The sequence below is a fragment of the Martes martes genome (genome assembly GCF_963455335.1).
Source record: "Martes martes genome assembly, chromosome: 1".
NCBI lineage: Eukaryota > Metazoa > Chordata > Mammalia > Carnivora > Mustelidae > Martes > Martes martes.
The window spans coordinates 161,116,467-161,131,023 of record NC_137888.1 but is presented as its reverse complement, the minus strand read 5'-3'; the positions used below and the strand labels follow the sequence as shown (position 1 = coordinate 161,131,023).

At 41.7% G+C, this 14,557-nt stretch overlaps 1 protein-coding gene across 1 annotated transcript in view; it reads right to left on the bottom strand.

Annotated features, from left to right (window-relative positions):
• The window catches only part of CFAP92 (cilia and flagella associated protein 92 (putative)), a gene marked incomplete at both ends in the record, with an annotated part of 65,730 nt that overhangs the window by 40,175 nt on the left and 10,998 nt on the right, over positions 1–14,557 (bottom strand). Inside the window, 2 exons of the mRNA XM_080811197.1 lie at positions 8,193–8,377; positions 12,478–12,561. Coding sequence (XP_080667323.1) covers positions 8,193–8,377; positions 12,478–12,561 — 269 coding nt within the window. The remainder of the gene's footprint in view (positions 1–8,192; positions 8,378–12,477; positions 12,562–14,557) is intronic.

Genomic DNA, 14,557 nt, shown 5'->3' with positions numbered 1-14,557 from the left:
ATGAGTCATCCAGGAAATTAAAGAACAAATTTAAAAAGTACATGGAAACAAATGAAAACAAAAACGCAAAGTTCAAACCTTTGTGACCTAGCAAAAATGATTGCTACGTCTATAGCAATGCAGACCAATCTCAAGAAGTGAGAAAAATCTCAACAACCTAACCTTACACCTAAAGGAGCTAGAAAAAGAACAACAAACCAAACTTAAAGTCAGAAGAAGGGAGGATATAATAAAAGATTAGAGCAGAGAAAAAAATGATATAGAAACTAAAAACAAACAAACAAACAAAAAAACCAGATCAATGAAACCAGTTTTTCAAAAATAATCAATAAAATTGGTAAGCCCCTAGCCAGACTTATCAACAAAAGAGAGAAAGGACCTAATTAAATAAAGTCATATGTAAGGGAGGGGAGATGATAACCAACACCACAGAAATACAAACAAGTATAAGAGAATATTGTGAAAACTATATGCCAACAAATTGGACAACCTAGAAGAAATGGATAAATTCCTAGAAACACATAACCTACCAAAAATGAATCAGGAAGAAAGAAAATTTAGACAAACGATTTATCAGCAAAGAAACTGAGCCAGTAATCACCAAACTCCCAACAAACAAAAGTCCAGGACCATTTGCTTCACAGGCAAATTCTACCAGACATTTAAAGAAGAGTTAATACTTATTTTTCTCAAACTATTTCAAAGAATAGAAAAGAAAAGAAAACTTCCCAATTCATTCTATGAGGCCAGCATTACCATGATACCAAAACCAAAAAAAGATACCACAGGAAAAGAGAACTACAGGCCAATATCGCTGATGAATACAGAATGCAAAAATCCTCAACAAAATAATAGCAAACCAAATCCAACAGTACATTAAAAAAATCATTCACCACAATCAAGCAGGATTTATTCCTGGGTGGTAAGGGTGGTTCAAAATTTGCAAATTAATCAATGTGATGCATCACACCAATGAGAGAAATGATAAGAACCATATCAATAGATACAGAAAAATCATTTAGCAAAGTACAACATTTACTCATGATAAAAACCCTCCACAAAGTACGTTTACAGGGGACATACCTCAACATAATAAAGGCCTTATATGAAAAACCCACAGCTAATGTCATTCTCAATGGTGAAAACCTGAGAGTCTTTCCCCTAAGGTCAGGAACAGACAAATATGTCCACTCTCACCACTTATATTCAACATAGTCCTGGAAGTCCTAGCCAAACAGACAACAAAAAGAAATAAAAAGCATCCAAATCTATAAGGAAGAAGTAAAACTTTCATTATTTACAAACAGACAACAAAAAGAACATAACAAAAAGAAGTAAACATAACATTAAAAAAGAACATAACAAAAAGAAATAAACAGACAACAAAAAGAAATAAAAAGCACCCAAATCCGTAAGGAAGAAGTAAAACTTTCACTATTTACAGATGACATGATACAATAAATAAAAACCTGAAAGACTCCACCAAAAAAAAAAAAAAACCCTGCATAACTGGTAAAGTCAGTAAACTCAAAGGATATAAAACCAATGTAAAGAAATCCATAGGGGTACCTGGGTGGCTCAGTGGGTTAAGCTGCTGTCTTTGGCTTGGGTCATGATCTCAGGGTCCTGGGATAGAGCCCTTAATTAGGCTCTCTGCTCAGCAGGGAGCCTGCTTCCCTCTCTCCCTCTCTCTGCCTGCCTCTCTGCCTACTTGTGATCTCTCTCTGTCAAATAAATAAATAAAATCTAAAATGTAAAAAAAAGAAATTCATTGCATTTCCATACACTAATAATGAAGCAACAGAAAGTGAAATTAACAATCCCACTTACAATTACACCAAAACCAATAAAATATCTAAGAAAAAACTTAACCAAAGAGATGAAAGGCTTATATTCTGAAAACTATAAAAAATTGGTAAAAAAAAAAAATTCAAAATAACCCAAAGACATGGAAAGACAGTTCATGTTCACGGACTGGAAGAACAAATACTGTTAAAATGTTTATACTATCCAAAGCAAACCACACATTTAATGCAATCCCTATCAAAATGCCAACAGCATTTTTCACATAACTAGAACAAACAATCCTGAAATTTGTATGAAACCATAAAAGACTCCAAATAGCCAAAGCAATCTTGAAAAAGCAAAGGAAAGCAGGAGGTGTCACAATTCCAGACTTTGAGTTTTATTACAAAGCTGTAGTAATCAAAACAATATTGTACTGGCACAAAAATAGATACACAGATCAATAGAACAGGATAGAAAACCCACAGATACACCCACAACTATATGGTCAATCTTTGACAAAGCAGGCAAGAATTTCCAATGGAAAAAGACAGTCTGTCAACCAACCAATGGTGTTGGGAAAACGGGACAGCTACATGCAAAAGAATGAAACTGGATCACTTTCTTACACCACAAGCAAAACCAAAATCAAAATGGAGTAACTTTTTAACATTGGTTGCAGCAACTTTTTTCTAGATATGTTTCCTGACGCAAGGGAAACAAAAGCAAAAATTAACTATTGGGACTACATAAAAAAAGAAACAAACTTCTGCATGAGGAAGGAAACAATCAACAAAACTAAAAGGCAACCTGTGGAATGGGAGAAGATATTCGCAAATGATATAATGGATAAAATTATCCAAAATATATAAAGAACTTATACAACTCAACATCCCCCACCAAAAATAATCCAGTTTAGAAACGAGGAGAAGACACGAACAGACATTGTCAGTATGGCTAAAATCAGTGGTGTCTGAGTGGCTCAGTCAGTTAAGCATCTGACTCTTGATTTCAGCTCATGTCATGATCTCAGGGTTGTGAGACTGAATCGCATGTCGGGCGCCACCCTGAACATGAACTCTGCTTAAGATTCTCTCTATCCTTCGCCCTCTGTCCTTTCCCCTACACTCACACACTCCCCACCCCCCCAAAAAAAAGAATGGCTAAAATAAAAAACACAAGAAACGATGGATGTCAGTGAGGATGCGGAAAAAGAGGAACCCTCTTGCACTGTGGGTAGGAATGCAAACTGGTGCAGCCACTCTGGAAAACAGTATGGAGGTTCCTCAAAAAGTTAAAAATAGAACTACCCTATGACCAGCAAGTGCACTACTAGGTATTATCCAAAGAATTAAAAAAAAAAAAAAACTAATTCAAAGAGATACATACACTCTGATGTTTATAGCACCATTATCTACAATAGTCAAATTATGGAAGCAGCACAAGTGTCCATTGATAGATGGATGGGTAAAGAAGATGTGGTATATACATATAATGGAATATTATTTAGCCATAAAAAATGAAATCTTGCCATTTGCAACAACATGAATGGAACCAGAGAGTACAATGCTAAGCGAAATAAGTCAGAGAAAGATAAATACTCATATGTGGAATTTAAGAAACAAAACAAATGAGCAAAGGGAAAAAGAGAAAGTCAATGCAAGAAACAGAATCTTAACTTCCAAGGACAAATTGATGGTTCCTAAAGGGGAGATGAGGGGGATGGGTGAAACAGGTAATGGGGATTAAGGAGTGCATTTGACATGATGAGCACCAAGCGATTAAAATAAAAACAAAAGGGACGCCTGGGTGGCTCAGTTGGTTAAGCCGCTGCCTTTGGCTCAGGTCATGATCCCAGGGTCCTAGGATTGAGTCCCGCATTGGGTTCCTTACTCAACAGGGAGCCTGCTTCTCTCGCTGCCTCTGCCTGCCTCTCTGCCTGCTTGTGTGTACTCTCTCTCTCTCTCTGGCAAATAAATAAAATCTTTTAAAAAATTTTTAAATAAAAACAAAAAATATCTACACCTAGGGGCACTGGCTGGCTCAGTTAGTGAAGCATGCAACTTTTTTTTTTTTTTTTTGAAGCATGCAACTCTTAATCGTGGGGCTTTAAGTTCAAGTTCCACATTAGGTACAGAAATCACTTAAAAATAAAATCTTAAAATTTTTTTAAATGTACATGTATATCTATATACCTACAGGCTTCCTATTCTGGACCACAATGAAATAAACACACATTTTCCTATTTCTCCTGCTAAGTACAGATGCTTTCAACTCTGGGATTTATATGTAAAACAAACATAAAGAGACTCAGAAGGATGGAGAGACAAAGGTTAAGGACTGTGATGAATTCTCTGGGGTTTCTACTTGCCTCATATGTTCTAGACTAAGTGCTGGAGAAGACAGAAACTCAGAAATGTTAATGGGATTTTTGGGGGAAAATCCCCCCAAAGTCTGCTCTCTCCAGCCAAAGAAACAAGAATGGGGCAGCTTAGTGACCCAGAAAACTTTCAGGCAAGCACCATGAAGGAAACCAGCCCCAACCCACTCGCATAAGCAAAGTCAAATGGGAAACCCAGATCTCCACCCTTGCCCAACTGTAGCAATTCCCCTCACTTGGGTGGCATGAGAAAAGATCAAGTGGGGAGTCGAGGATTTCATCCCTGTCCAGCAGTAACAAGGCATCGAGGGAGGCAGAGTGGAAGCCAAAATCGTGCCTCACCATCCAGTACTTATGTGGCCTCCGCACCACTGTGGTGGTTAGCCAAGGTCATGTGCGAAGCATGTAGTAGCAAGGCTATCTGACCCTAGGGCATGGTTGTTGGGTGGCGAACCTGGACTGCCACCTCCACCTGACAGGAATAAGATAGCATTCCCCTTCTTCCACTGGCAGAAGATTTAAGATTTTTTTTTTAATTTATTTGACAGACAGAGATCACAAGGAGGCAGAGAGGCAGGCAGAGAGGCGGGGGGGAAGCAGGCTCCCTGCCGAGCAGAGAGCCTGATGCGGGGCTTGATCCCAGGACCCTGAGATCATGACCTAAGCTGAAGGCAGAGGCTTTAACCTACTGAGCCACCCAGGCATCCCCACTGGCAGAAGATTTAAAACAGAAGACTTAAATAGGATCCAGGGTCTCATAATTTAATATCTAATATGTCCAGGATATAATTTAAAAATCATTTATCATAGCAAGAACCAGAGAAATCCCATCTTAAATGAGTAATGACAACAGATGCTATAACCAAACTGAAACATCTTGGAATTGTTTGGAATTTTAAAGCAAGCATGAACATGATTTAAAGCAAGTGTGAACATGATTGAATCAAATGAAAAAAATTTAAAGTCTCATCAAAGAAATAGAAGATATAAAGAAGAACTAAATGGAAGTTTTAGAATTGAAAAATACAATACCTAAAAATTTAAAACTCAGTGGATGGGCTTAATAACAGAATGGAAGGGACAGAGAAAAGGCTTGGTGAACTTGAAAATAAAACAATATAAATTACCCAGCCTGAAGAACATAGAGGAAAAGAGACTAAAAATAAATGAACAAAACTTCAGGGGCCTGTGGGATGTAACAAGGAATTAACATTAATGACACTGGAGTCATGAGAGCAGGAATAGGGTAGTGCTAGAAGGTACTTAAAGAAATAATGGCGGGGCGCCTGGGTGGCTCAGTCAGTTAAGCATCTGACTCTTGATGTCACCTCAGGTCATGATCTCGGGGTCCTGGGATCAAGTCCTGTGTCGGGCTCCACGCTCAGCAAGGAGTCTGCTTTGCTCCTTATCTCTCTCCCTCTGCACCTCCCTCTCCTGTTCTCTTTAAAATAAATAAATAAATAAAATCTTTTTTTCTTTTTAAGACATAATGGCTAAAATTTCCCAAAATTTGCAAAAGCCATAAACTTAAGTTTCAGAAAACTGAGTAAACCCAACAGGATAAACCCCGAAACAATCCACACCAAGACATCAGAGTCAAACTTTTGAAAACCAGAGACAAAGAAAAAAAAACGTGAAAACTGCAAGAGATAAGTGCCACCCAGCACAATGGGAAAGAATAATTCGAATGACAGTTGATCTCTCATAAAAAAACCATAGAAGTCAAAAGGAAGTGGCAGAACTTTTTTCAAATGCTGAAGAAAAAGAAATGTCAACCCCAAATTCTAAATCAAGTGAAGCTATCGTTTAGGAATAGAGGAGAAGTAAAGACATCTCAAAGAAAAACTAAAGAGAATTTGTTGTCATAACATCTACCCTAAAAGTATGACTAAAGGAAGTTCTTGAAACAGAAATAATTTAAAAAGCAAAAGAAAAGGAAATCTTGGAACATCAGAAAGGAAAAAAAGAACATTAGAAAGAGCACATCTATAGGTAAATACAATACACTTTCCTTCTCCTCTTGAGTTTTCTAAATTACATTTGACCATTGAAGCAAAAAGTCAAACATCTTGAAGTGGTTCTCAGTTTATATAGAGGAAATATTTAAGACAATTATAAATGAGATAGGGTAAACAGATTTGAAGGAAAGTAAGGTTTCTATACTTCACTCAAACTGGAAAGATGTTGACACCAGTAGACTGTGATAAGTTGTGTATGCATAATATAATTTCTGGAGCAAACACTAAAAACCTATACGTTCAAAAATACTACAGATAAATCAAAATAGAATTCTAAAAAGTTTCAAAGAACCCACAGAACACAGGAAAAAGAAAACAAAGAAACAAAAGAAACAGAAAATAGAAAACTCATATTAAAATGGCAGACTTAAGCTCTAAAATATCAATAATTGCACTAAATGTAAATGGTCTTAAAAAACAATTAAAAGTAAATAAAAAATGGCTCCACTAAATGCTGAATAGGGAAGGGGAGCCAATCTCAAAAGGTCACATACTGGATGTTTCCATTTATATAACTGTCCATTTCCTAGGACTGCCATAATAAATTACTGTGAACTGGGTGGCTTAGTGTAACAGAATTTCATTGTCTCACGGTTCTGGAGGCTTTAAGTGCAAAATCATGATGTCGGCAAGGCCATGCTCCCTCAGAGGGTGCTAAGGGAGCATCTTTCCTTGCCTCTTCCAGCTTCTGGTAGCCCCAGACATTTCCTGGCTTGGGACAACTTAAGTCTACTCATTACATAGCATTCTCTCTACATCTCTTCATTTAGTCTTCCTTTTGTCTGTGTCAGTCTCTACATCCAAATTTCCGTTTTTCATAAGGACATTGGTCATACTGGATTCTGATGACCTCATTTTAACAAGATTAACTCTGTAAAGACCCAATTTCTAAATAAAGTCATATTCTGAGTCACTGGAAGTTAAGTGTTCAACATACCTTTTTGAGGGAACACAATTCAATCCGCAACAATGACATTCTCAAAATTATACAGATGGAAAACGTATTAGTGCTTAGGGATAATGCAAGGTTACAAAGCAGTTGTGACTATAAAAGGGGAGCATGAGAGATATTTGTGGTGATGGAATAGTTCTGTATCTTAAGTGCAGTGACAATTACATAAATCCATGCATGTGATAAAATGGCAGAGAACTACACACACACATTTATCAATATCCTGACTTTGATATTATACTACTGTTACATAAGACATAACCACTGGAAAAAAACTGGGCAAAGGGTTCTTAGGATCTCTCTGTACTACCTTTGCAACTTTCTCTGAATTTTTATTTCAAAATGGAAGTATAATATATGGATATGGATATGCCCACACTAAGATACCTAATCAAGCAGTTTTTGAAAACAGAAAGAAGATTCTACAGCTTTGAGAAAAGAAAAAAGCTCATCCAAAGGTTCAACATGGAACATAAAACATCATGCCTTCAAAACTGAAGAAAAATGAGAATTCTCTACCCAGCTAAACTATTAATCAAGAGTAAGGGTAGAATAAAGATATTTTCAGATACATGAGACCTCAAAACAAGTATTTCTCATTAACCTTTCCTCAAGAAGCTACAGGAAGATGTGTTCCAGTGAAACCAGACAGCAAAAAAAGCAAAAGGAAGACAGAATCCAGGAGACAAGGATCCCACCAGAAGAAGAAAAAGGAAACTCCCAGGGTAAATATCAGTGCTAAACCTAGTTCGTTCAAAATGAGTGAGCATCTACGTGAGCACTGCTCCTATCTCCATGAAGCCTGGGGGCTCTTCTGATGGGAGGTTCACTACCTGCATTGGAAGGACATCTGTGGTGTAGTGGGGAGACATTGAGAGTTAGTAGCTCCTAAACCCAGGAACCTGATCTCTCATATCTCGCTGTGAGAGCCTAAATGGTGAAATAGGGATGATAACACATCTCACAGCAGGCCATTGTTGGGAATTAGAGATGACATGTAATGGGCAACCGGATGGGGAAAAGAGCTCTCCAATCAATTTTTCTGACTCAGTCTTACCTCTAGTTCACGGAAGGGAACAGGTTGTGACGGAAGGCAGGAAACACACTTGATCTTTATGGTCAAGGGATTTAAGTCCTGCTTTTGCTCCTCAGTCATGATAGGACCTTCTGTTTTTAAAGTCAAAAAACAATCTAAAATGCTGGCAGACTTCTCCCTACCACGACTCACAATAGTTTGCCATCCTGGAGGGGGCAGGAGGGAAATACAGTGTTAGACTGTGACTCATGACAGCTCCAAGACAAGTACAGAGGGATCAGGCAACCTGAGAAGAGCCAATGATAAATTATAACCAAGAGAAGAAAACTAAAAAAACAAAACAAAACAAAAAAAACCTAACAATTAGCAAACACCTACTGTCAGGACATTATATGTCGGTTTCTCAAACTGAGGTCCCATAAGCTCCCTAAGAGAATTTTTTTTTAAATTTTTTTATTTTAATAAACATATAATGTATTTTTATCCCCAGGGGTACAGGTCTGTGAATCGTCAGGTTTCCCTAAGAGAATTTAATTGTTGTGATTTAATCTTGATGACCATCTTGTAATTTAAGCATTTCCTGAATCATCTATAGGGATACCGATGCTTAGGTGGGACCCTCAAGCAGTCGGATTTACTGGGTCTGGGATGTAGCCTCCACTCTAGGGTTTTTAAAAGCTCCCCAGACGGGACACCAGGGTGGCTCAGGGGGTTAAGCGTCTGCCTTCAGCTCAGGTCATGATCCCAGGGTCCTGGGATCGAGCCCCTCATCGGGCTCCTTGCCTAGCAGGGAGCCTGCAGCTCCCCCTGCTTGTGCTGTCTCTCCCTCTCTGACAAATAAATAAAAAATCTTTACAAATGATAAATAAAACTAAATACAATTTAAAATGCAGTTCCTTCATCACAGGAGTCACATTTCAAATGCCCAGTAGCCATGTGTAGCTATGAGCTTCTGGACCAGACCACACAGATCCGGAACATTTCCATCACCACAGAAAGCTCTTCTGGGCGGTGCTGCTTCAGGCAAGGACTTTAGAAGAGAAGACGTTCGAGAGCACGGAATGCCGGGGTCTCTGTTGTGGCGGCCGGTGGTGCTGCTTTAACGGGTGTGCTCCAAGCAGAGAAGCGCAGCTCCGGATGTAGAACACAACTGGTACAACAGAGCTGGATCGAGCACAGCACACTTTCGGGTAGGGCCGTGTTGCAGTAGCGCAACTAGGGAAAAGGGCGGGTGAATGGAGCCACTGTGTAGGGCACACGTAGCTGGGAGAATCTTTTTCTCGTGAAAGGGGTCCATATGTTTTACCAGGTGGAGAAATAATGAATGGTGTTGGGGTTTGGGGGGAGGTCAAATCTTCCATTTTACAAGCAGAGAGGCCTAGGCTTGCACCGTAGTCATGTGACCACAACAAGTCAGAGACTCTGTGGGGCTTCCTTTCCTCATATGGGCAGAAATCCCACCGTGCTTAGGGTGATTAAGAGGGTATATGTATGGGAAGGGGCTGGGAACACCACCCAGCAAGTAGTGGGCGCACAGAAAGATCAGCTCTGTTCCTTTGACAAGGTTTGTAAATGTATTTCTAGGGCACACGAAGGTCCAGTCACTCACACTCGGAAAGAGGTTCCCTTCCAAAACAAGTTATGGGCCCCGGGTGTGCGGCTGAGCCCACCGGTGTGACCATGGGGCCATGTGCACCTGCTGGGGACAGCTCTCAGGGCTCCCACGGCTTTCTCTTCAACAAAGCTGACTCATCAAGGCCATAACTAATCATGACTTGTATTCTAGAACTCTGTAAACCTTTTTGTGAAAAAGACTGCCCAGTATGGAAGAAATCTCCACCACCAATGTGCACTCAAACCACCATTCAGAAAGTGAGGGAGGGCTCAGCCATAATTCCAGGGTAGGGTTTCACAACTTCAAAACCACAGATACTGGGGACAGAGAATTCTCGGCTGTGGGGACAGTCCACTGCTTTATGGAACAGCAGCAACCCTCCGCTCCCACCTGAGACAACCAAAAAACCTCCTCAGATGACCAAATGTCCCCCTAGGGGCACAAGTGCCCACGCTGAGAAGCCCCGCTTCGGAGTAAGAGAGAAGGAGCCTGGGAACAGACCCCACAATGAGCGTTCATCTACACCGGCCAGACCTCAGCGTGCATTAATGTCATGGGTTCTCAGAACAGCCCTGTGTGGCTGCTTCCATCTCTGCTTTCTAGACAGAGAAACGGGGGTCCAGAAATGTTCAGAAAGCATCCCAGGTCTCTCAGCCAAGAAGTGTGGAACGCATGTCCAAACCGGTCCTGCCTGACAACACCTGGCCTCTCCACTACGCAACAAAAATCAAGAGAGCATTCCAGAGTCCTTTTAGAATCGTAATGGGTTACTGGCCAACCAATATTCACCACCAAGGGATACAAAGCCTAGGGCCTAATTCAAAATCAAAGATGATGAGCAAAAATTATCATGCTGGTTTTAGAATGATCTTATGCTGTTATTTTATGGCAAAAACAAACATCCAGTTGGCCTGCCAAGCCAAGGCCCTTCTTAGCTGAGGACCCTAAACCATGCTATCGGTATAAGGAAGGAGGCTTGTCTTTCTTTCTTGCTGGAGGCCCAGTGCCCTGTATCCAGCCCACCCAAATGTTCTGACAGAAGCGGCTCCATTTCAGTAACCTGAGTCCTACTATGTGCAAATTTATGCACATTATCTCACGTGACCCTTACTGCAGCCCTCCAGGGTAGAAATCCTCCCCCCATTCTACAGATGAGGACATGGAGCTGAAGGACTCAGAGAAAGTGACCAACTTGCTGGGCAGTGGCTGAGCCAAGATTCAAAGTCTGTTTGTCACTGGTGCTCTTGGAATCACTGAGCCGTTGCAGGGCCGTGACGGCACAGTTTGAGGGGGGGGAGCCAGCAGACACCTCTGGGCTTCACCCTGCTGGAAAAAGTCACACCAGGCTGTTTGAGACCATCTGAGCTTCTCCTTCCTCCCACAGCAAAATTAAGAAGCAAAATCAACCTCGATCCGAAGTCAGCAGGTCACCCGGAGCTCACCCACCTCTAGGCACCAGTTTCTCTTGGGGATTCAGCCCACAAGGTATGCCCGAGAAATGTGTGCCCCGAGCAGGCGCTTGAAACAGCGGTGTGGAGGCTGGGTCCTCCTGGACCACAGTCTGAGAGGGGGTAAGTGTCTCTGAAAATTCACTTCTCTAGAAAAGACTCCATTGCTCCAGGAAAACTAAGACAGCCTGAATTCAAGGCCCAACTTCAGGTGAAAGCTGATTTTCAAAAATCCAATTAAAAAGGAAAACTGAAAAGTTAAAGGTATTTCCTCAAAAACGTATGGCCGTCAATACAAGAGCTTGTGAGCATTCGATTTTCCTAACACCTGTGTAACTTTTATGGGGTAAAACCCCCGCAAGCCACTGCAAGGGTTTGGGCCGTCTTGAGACAGTAGCCTAAATTTCTGCAGATTGGCCAGTAGAGGGCGCACATTCACCCTAATAGCCAACCACCAACCCCCTCCCGTCCCCCGACCCCCAACCAACCATGAAATAGACTGGAAACGATTTTCTCTGAAAAGAAAGAGGGTTACCCCCCATATTACTATTTTAAAAACAAAGTCATGTAATTTTACCCAAAATACATTGTGAGCTTTCCGTTATCAAGACCTAGGGATATAACATGCATACCTACTTATTATTTGTCAAACCGTAGATAACCTAGTTTCCAAATTGTGATCAATCTTACGGAGTAAGAGAACAGAACCCCAGTTCTGCCCCTGAGCTATGTGATCTCAAGTGAATTGCTTTGCCTTCTCCAAGTTTTGGTTCCTCACAGAACCAAGAACAGGCACCCCGACAGCACCCCTACAAGCTTACTGGGAGGCTCAGAGTTTGCCATGAGCGTAAAGGACCAGAGGGAAACACTGGCTCCTTCCCCCCTTTCCTCTACTAGATGCTTTCGTAAACATCTGCAAGAAAGTGCTTATAAAAAGCAGCATCTTATTTAGCAAACAAAATTAGCACAATTACTCTCACCAGTTTCTTCGGAATCAGGCCTGAGTTCAAACCCTGGCATCGCCCCTACTTGCTGGGTGATCTCGAACAATACATCGGACCTCTCTGTGCCTCCTTGTCCTCCTCTGTACAACAGAGACGCTTACCTCCACTTTGCTGAAGTGACTGTGGGCATGAAGCTAGATGGCAGAACAGAGACTTGGTCAATGCAGGCATCCTGTTTATGGACATTCTAGCCACATGGGACAAAACAACCAAGACCCGCTGGGACCAGGGGTAGCCACCTGCGAGGAGTGGCATCACCGCCAGCTCGGTGGAGAAGGTACCGTGCTTCCAATCTCCTTCCATCTTGAGGTCAGTTTCCTCCTCTGTTTGAGATTTCTTCCCTCTCTTCTGGCTCTTCTTTCTCCCCTCTGAGTCTTTCCTTTTAACTGTGAAATCAAAGGAAGGAAACAAGCATTCCAAGGAGCTCATATCCAAGCTCCCGTATATGAATGCATACGTGCTACAGAGACTCAAAGAGGTTCTGGAAGACCCTGGAAGGCAGAGGTCATCCTTTATGCTGCCACCCTTCCCCAGCAACCAGAAGAGGTGTTTACATGTAGATGACAAAGTGGTTGTCAGTTACATGCAGGAAGAACATGAAGGCCATCCTGATCTCCCAGCCGGTCCAACCTGAGAACATGGGCGGAGGGGGCCGAGGTTGGATGAAGAGCAACACCGCCACATACCAAACTCCTCCCCCAAGCCAGCTCTTAACCACAGTGTAGGGCTGAGGTTTGGGCTTTGAAGTCGGACACCAAGGTTCCGGAACCAAGTCTCCCCTTCCTTAACCATCCTGACCCTCAATTACCTCATCTGTAGAATGGGGACAGTAGTGCCGACCTTGTAGGGTGTTGAAAAGAGTAAATGAGCAAAGGTACATAAAATATTCAGCTCTGTGCCAAGCTCAGATCCAGGGGTGGGGGAGGAGACAATAAGACATATATATATCTATGGTAATTAAAGCCATGAGCTATTTGCTCCATGATACAAAGACCAATGGAACCAACTACAGAAAGCCCAGAAATACACTGCACACATAGGGGACTTAACAGATGCCAGGGGTGGTGTTTCAGATCAATGAGAAAGGACGGACTAGTCAATTAATTATACTTTCCATCTGGAGGCAAATGAAATTATTGGGCACCTCGTGCCATAGGCAAAATGAAAGGCAGACTAATGGTGGAAAACAAAAAACTTCAAACTAATTAGAAGAATACACAGGAGACTCTGCTGATGTCCGGATGAGGAAGGATTTCTTAAACATCACGGAAAGTACAAACTGGAAAGGAATAGTTACGTAACTGGTGTGCAAAACCAGCACACATAGAGTAAACAGGTAACTTACAGACCCCAGCCTATGATGTTTGCAGGGTACGTAAGTGATCACACATAATCATCCAGAAGATGTAAAGAATAAAGCTTCTGAATCCGTAAGAAAAAAATGTAAAACCTAGAGGTGCCTGGGTGGCTCAGGCGGTTAAGCATCTGCCTTCAGCTCGGGTCATGATCTTGGGATCCCGGGATTGAGTTCTAAGCCCCCGAGATGGGCTCCCTGCTGAGGGGGGAGTCTGTTCCTCCCTCTCCCTCAAATTTCTCCCTCTCTCTCAAATAAATAAATAAAATCTTTAAAAGAAAAGTTTAAAACTCAACAGAAAGGGGTGCCTGGGTGGCTCAGTGGGTTAAGCCTCTGCCTTCGGCTCAGGTCATGATCTCAGCATCCTGGAATCAAGCTCTGCATCGGGATCTCTGCTCAGCGGGGAGCCTGCTTCCCCCTCTCTCTCTGCCTACTTGTGATCTCTGTCAAATAAATAAATAAATCCTTAAAAAAAAAAAAAACAGAAAAGTAAGCCAAGAAGCAGGAATAGCCAAATTATGTAAGATTATAACCAAATAAGCATAGGAGATGCTTTCGAGTCCACAAGGAATCAGGAAGTAAGCTCCTGACCATGCCAAGCATGACTGATAACAGGGAAAAGCTGGAATTCTCAGGACTTCTGTCAGGAGGGCACATAGGTACAACCCAGAGAATAAAAACCAGCAATACCTCCTGAAGGGTCAAGGTGCATTTCCCATGCCCTATGACCCCACTGGGCAAATGCCCTAGGCACTGTAGCACAGACACACAGAGACCTGCACAAGTACGATCACTATCACAGTGTTGGTGATGGTGGGAAATTGGAGACGACCCAAATGTCTCTCAGTGGGGAGTCCATGGGTGCAGGAATGCACAGCCCTCCAATGGGGCCCTCTATAGAATATACAAGGAAGGAGTTGGACTTACATATGTGGACACAAATAAACCTCAAAAATCAAGCTGAA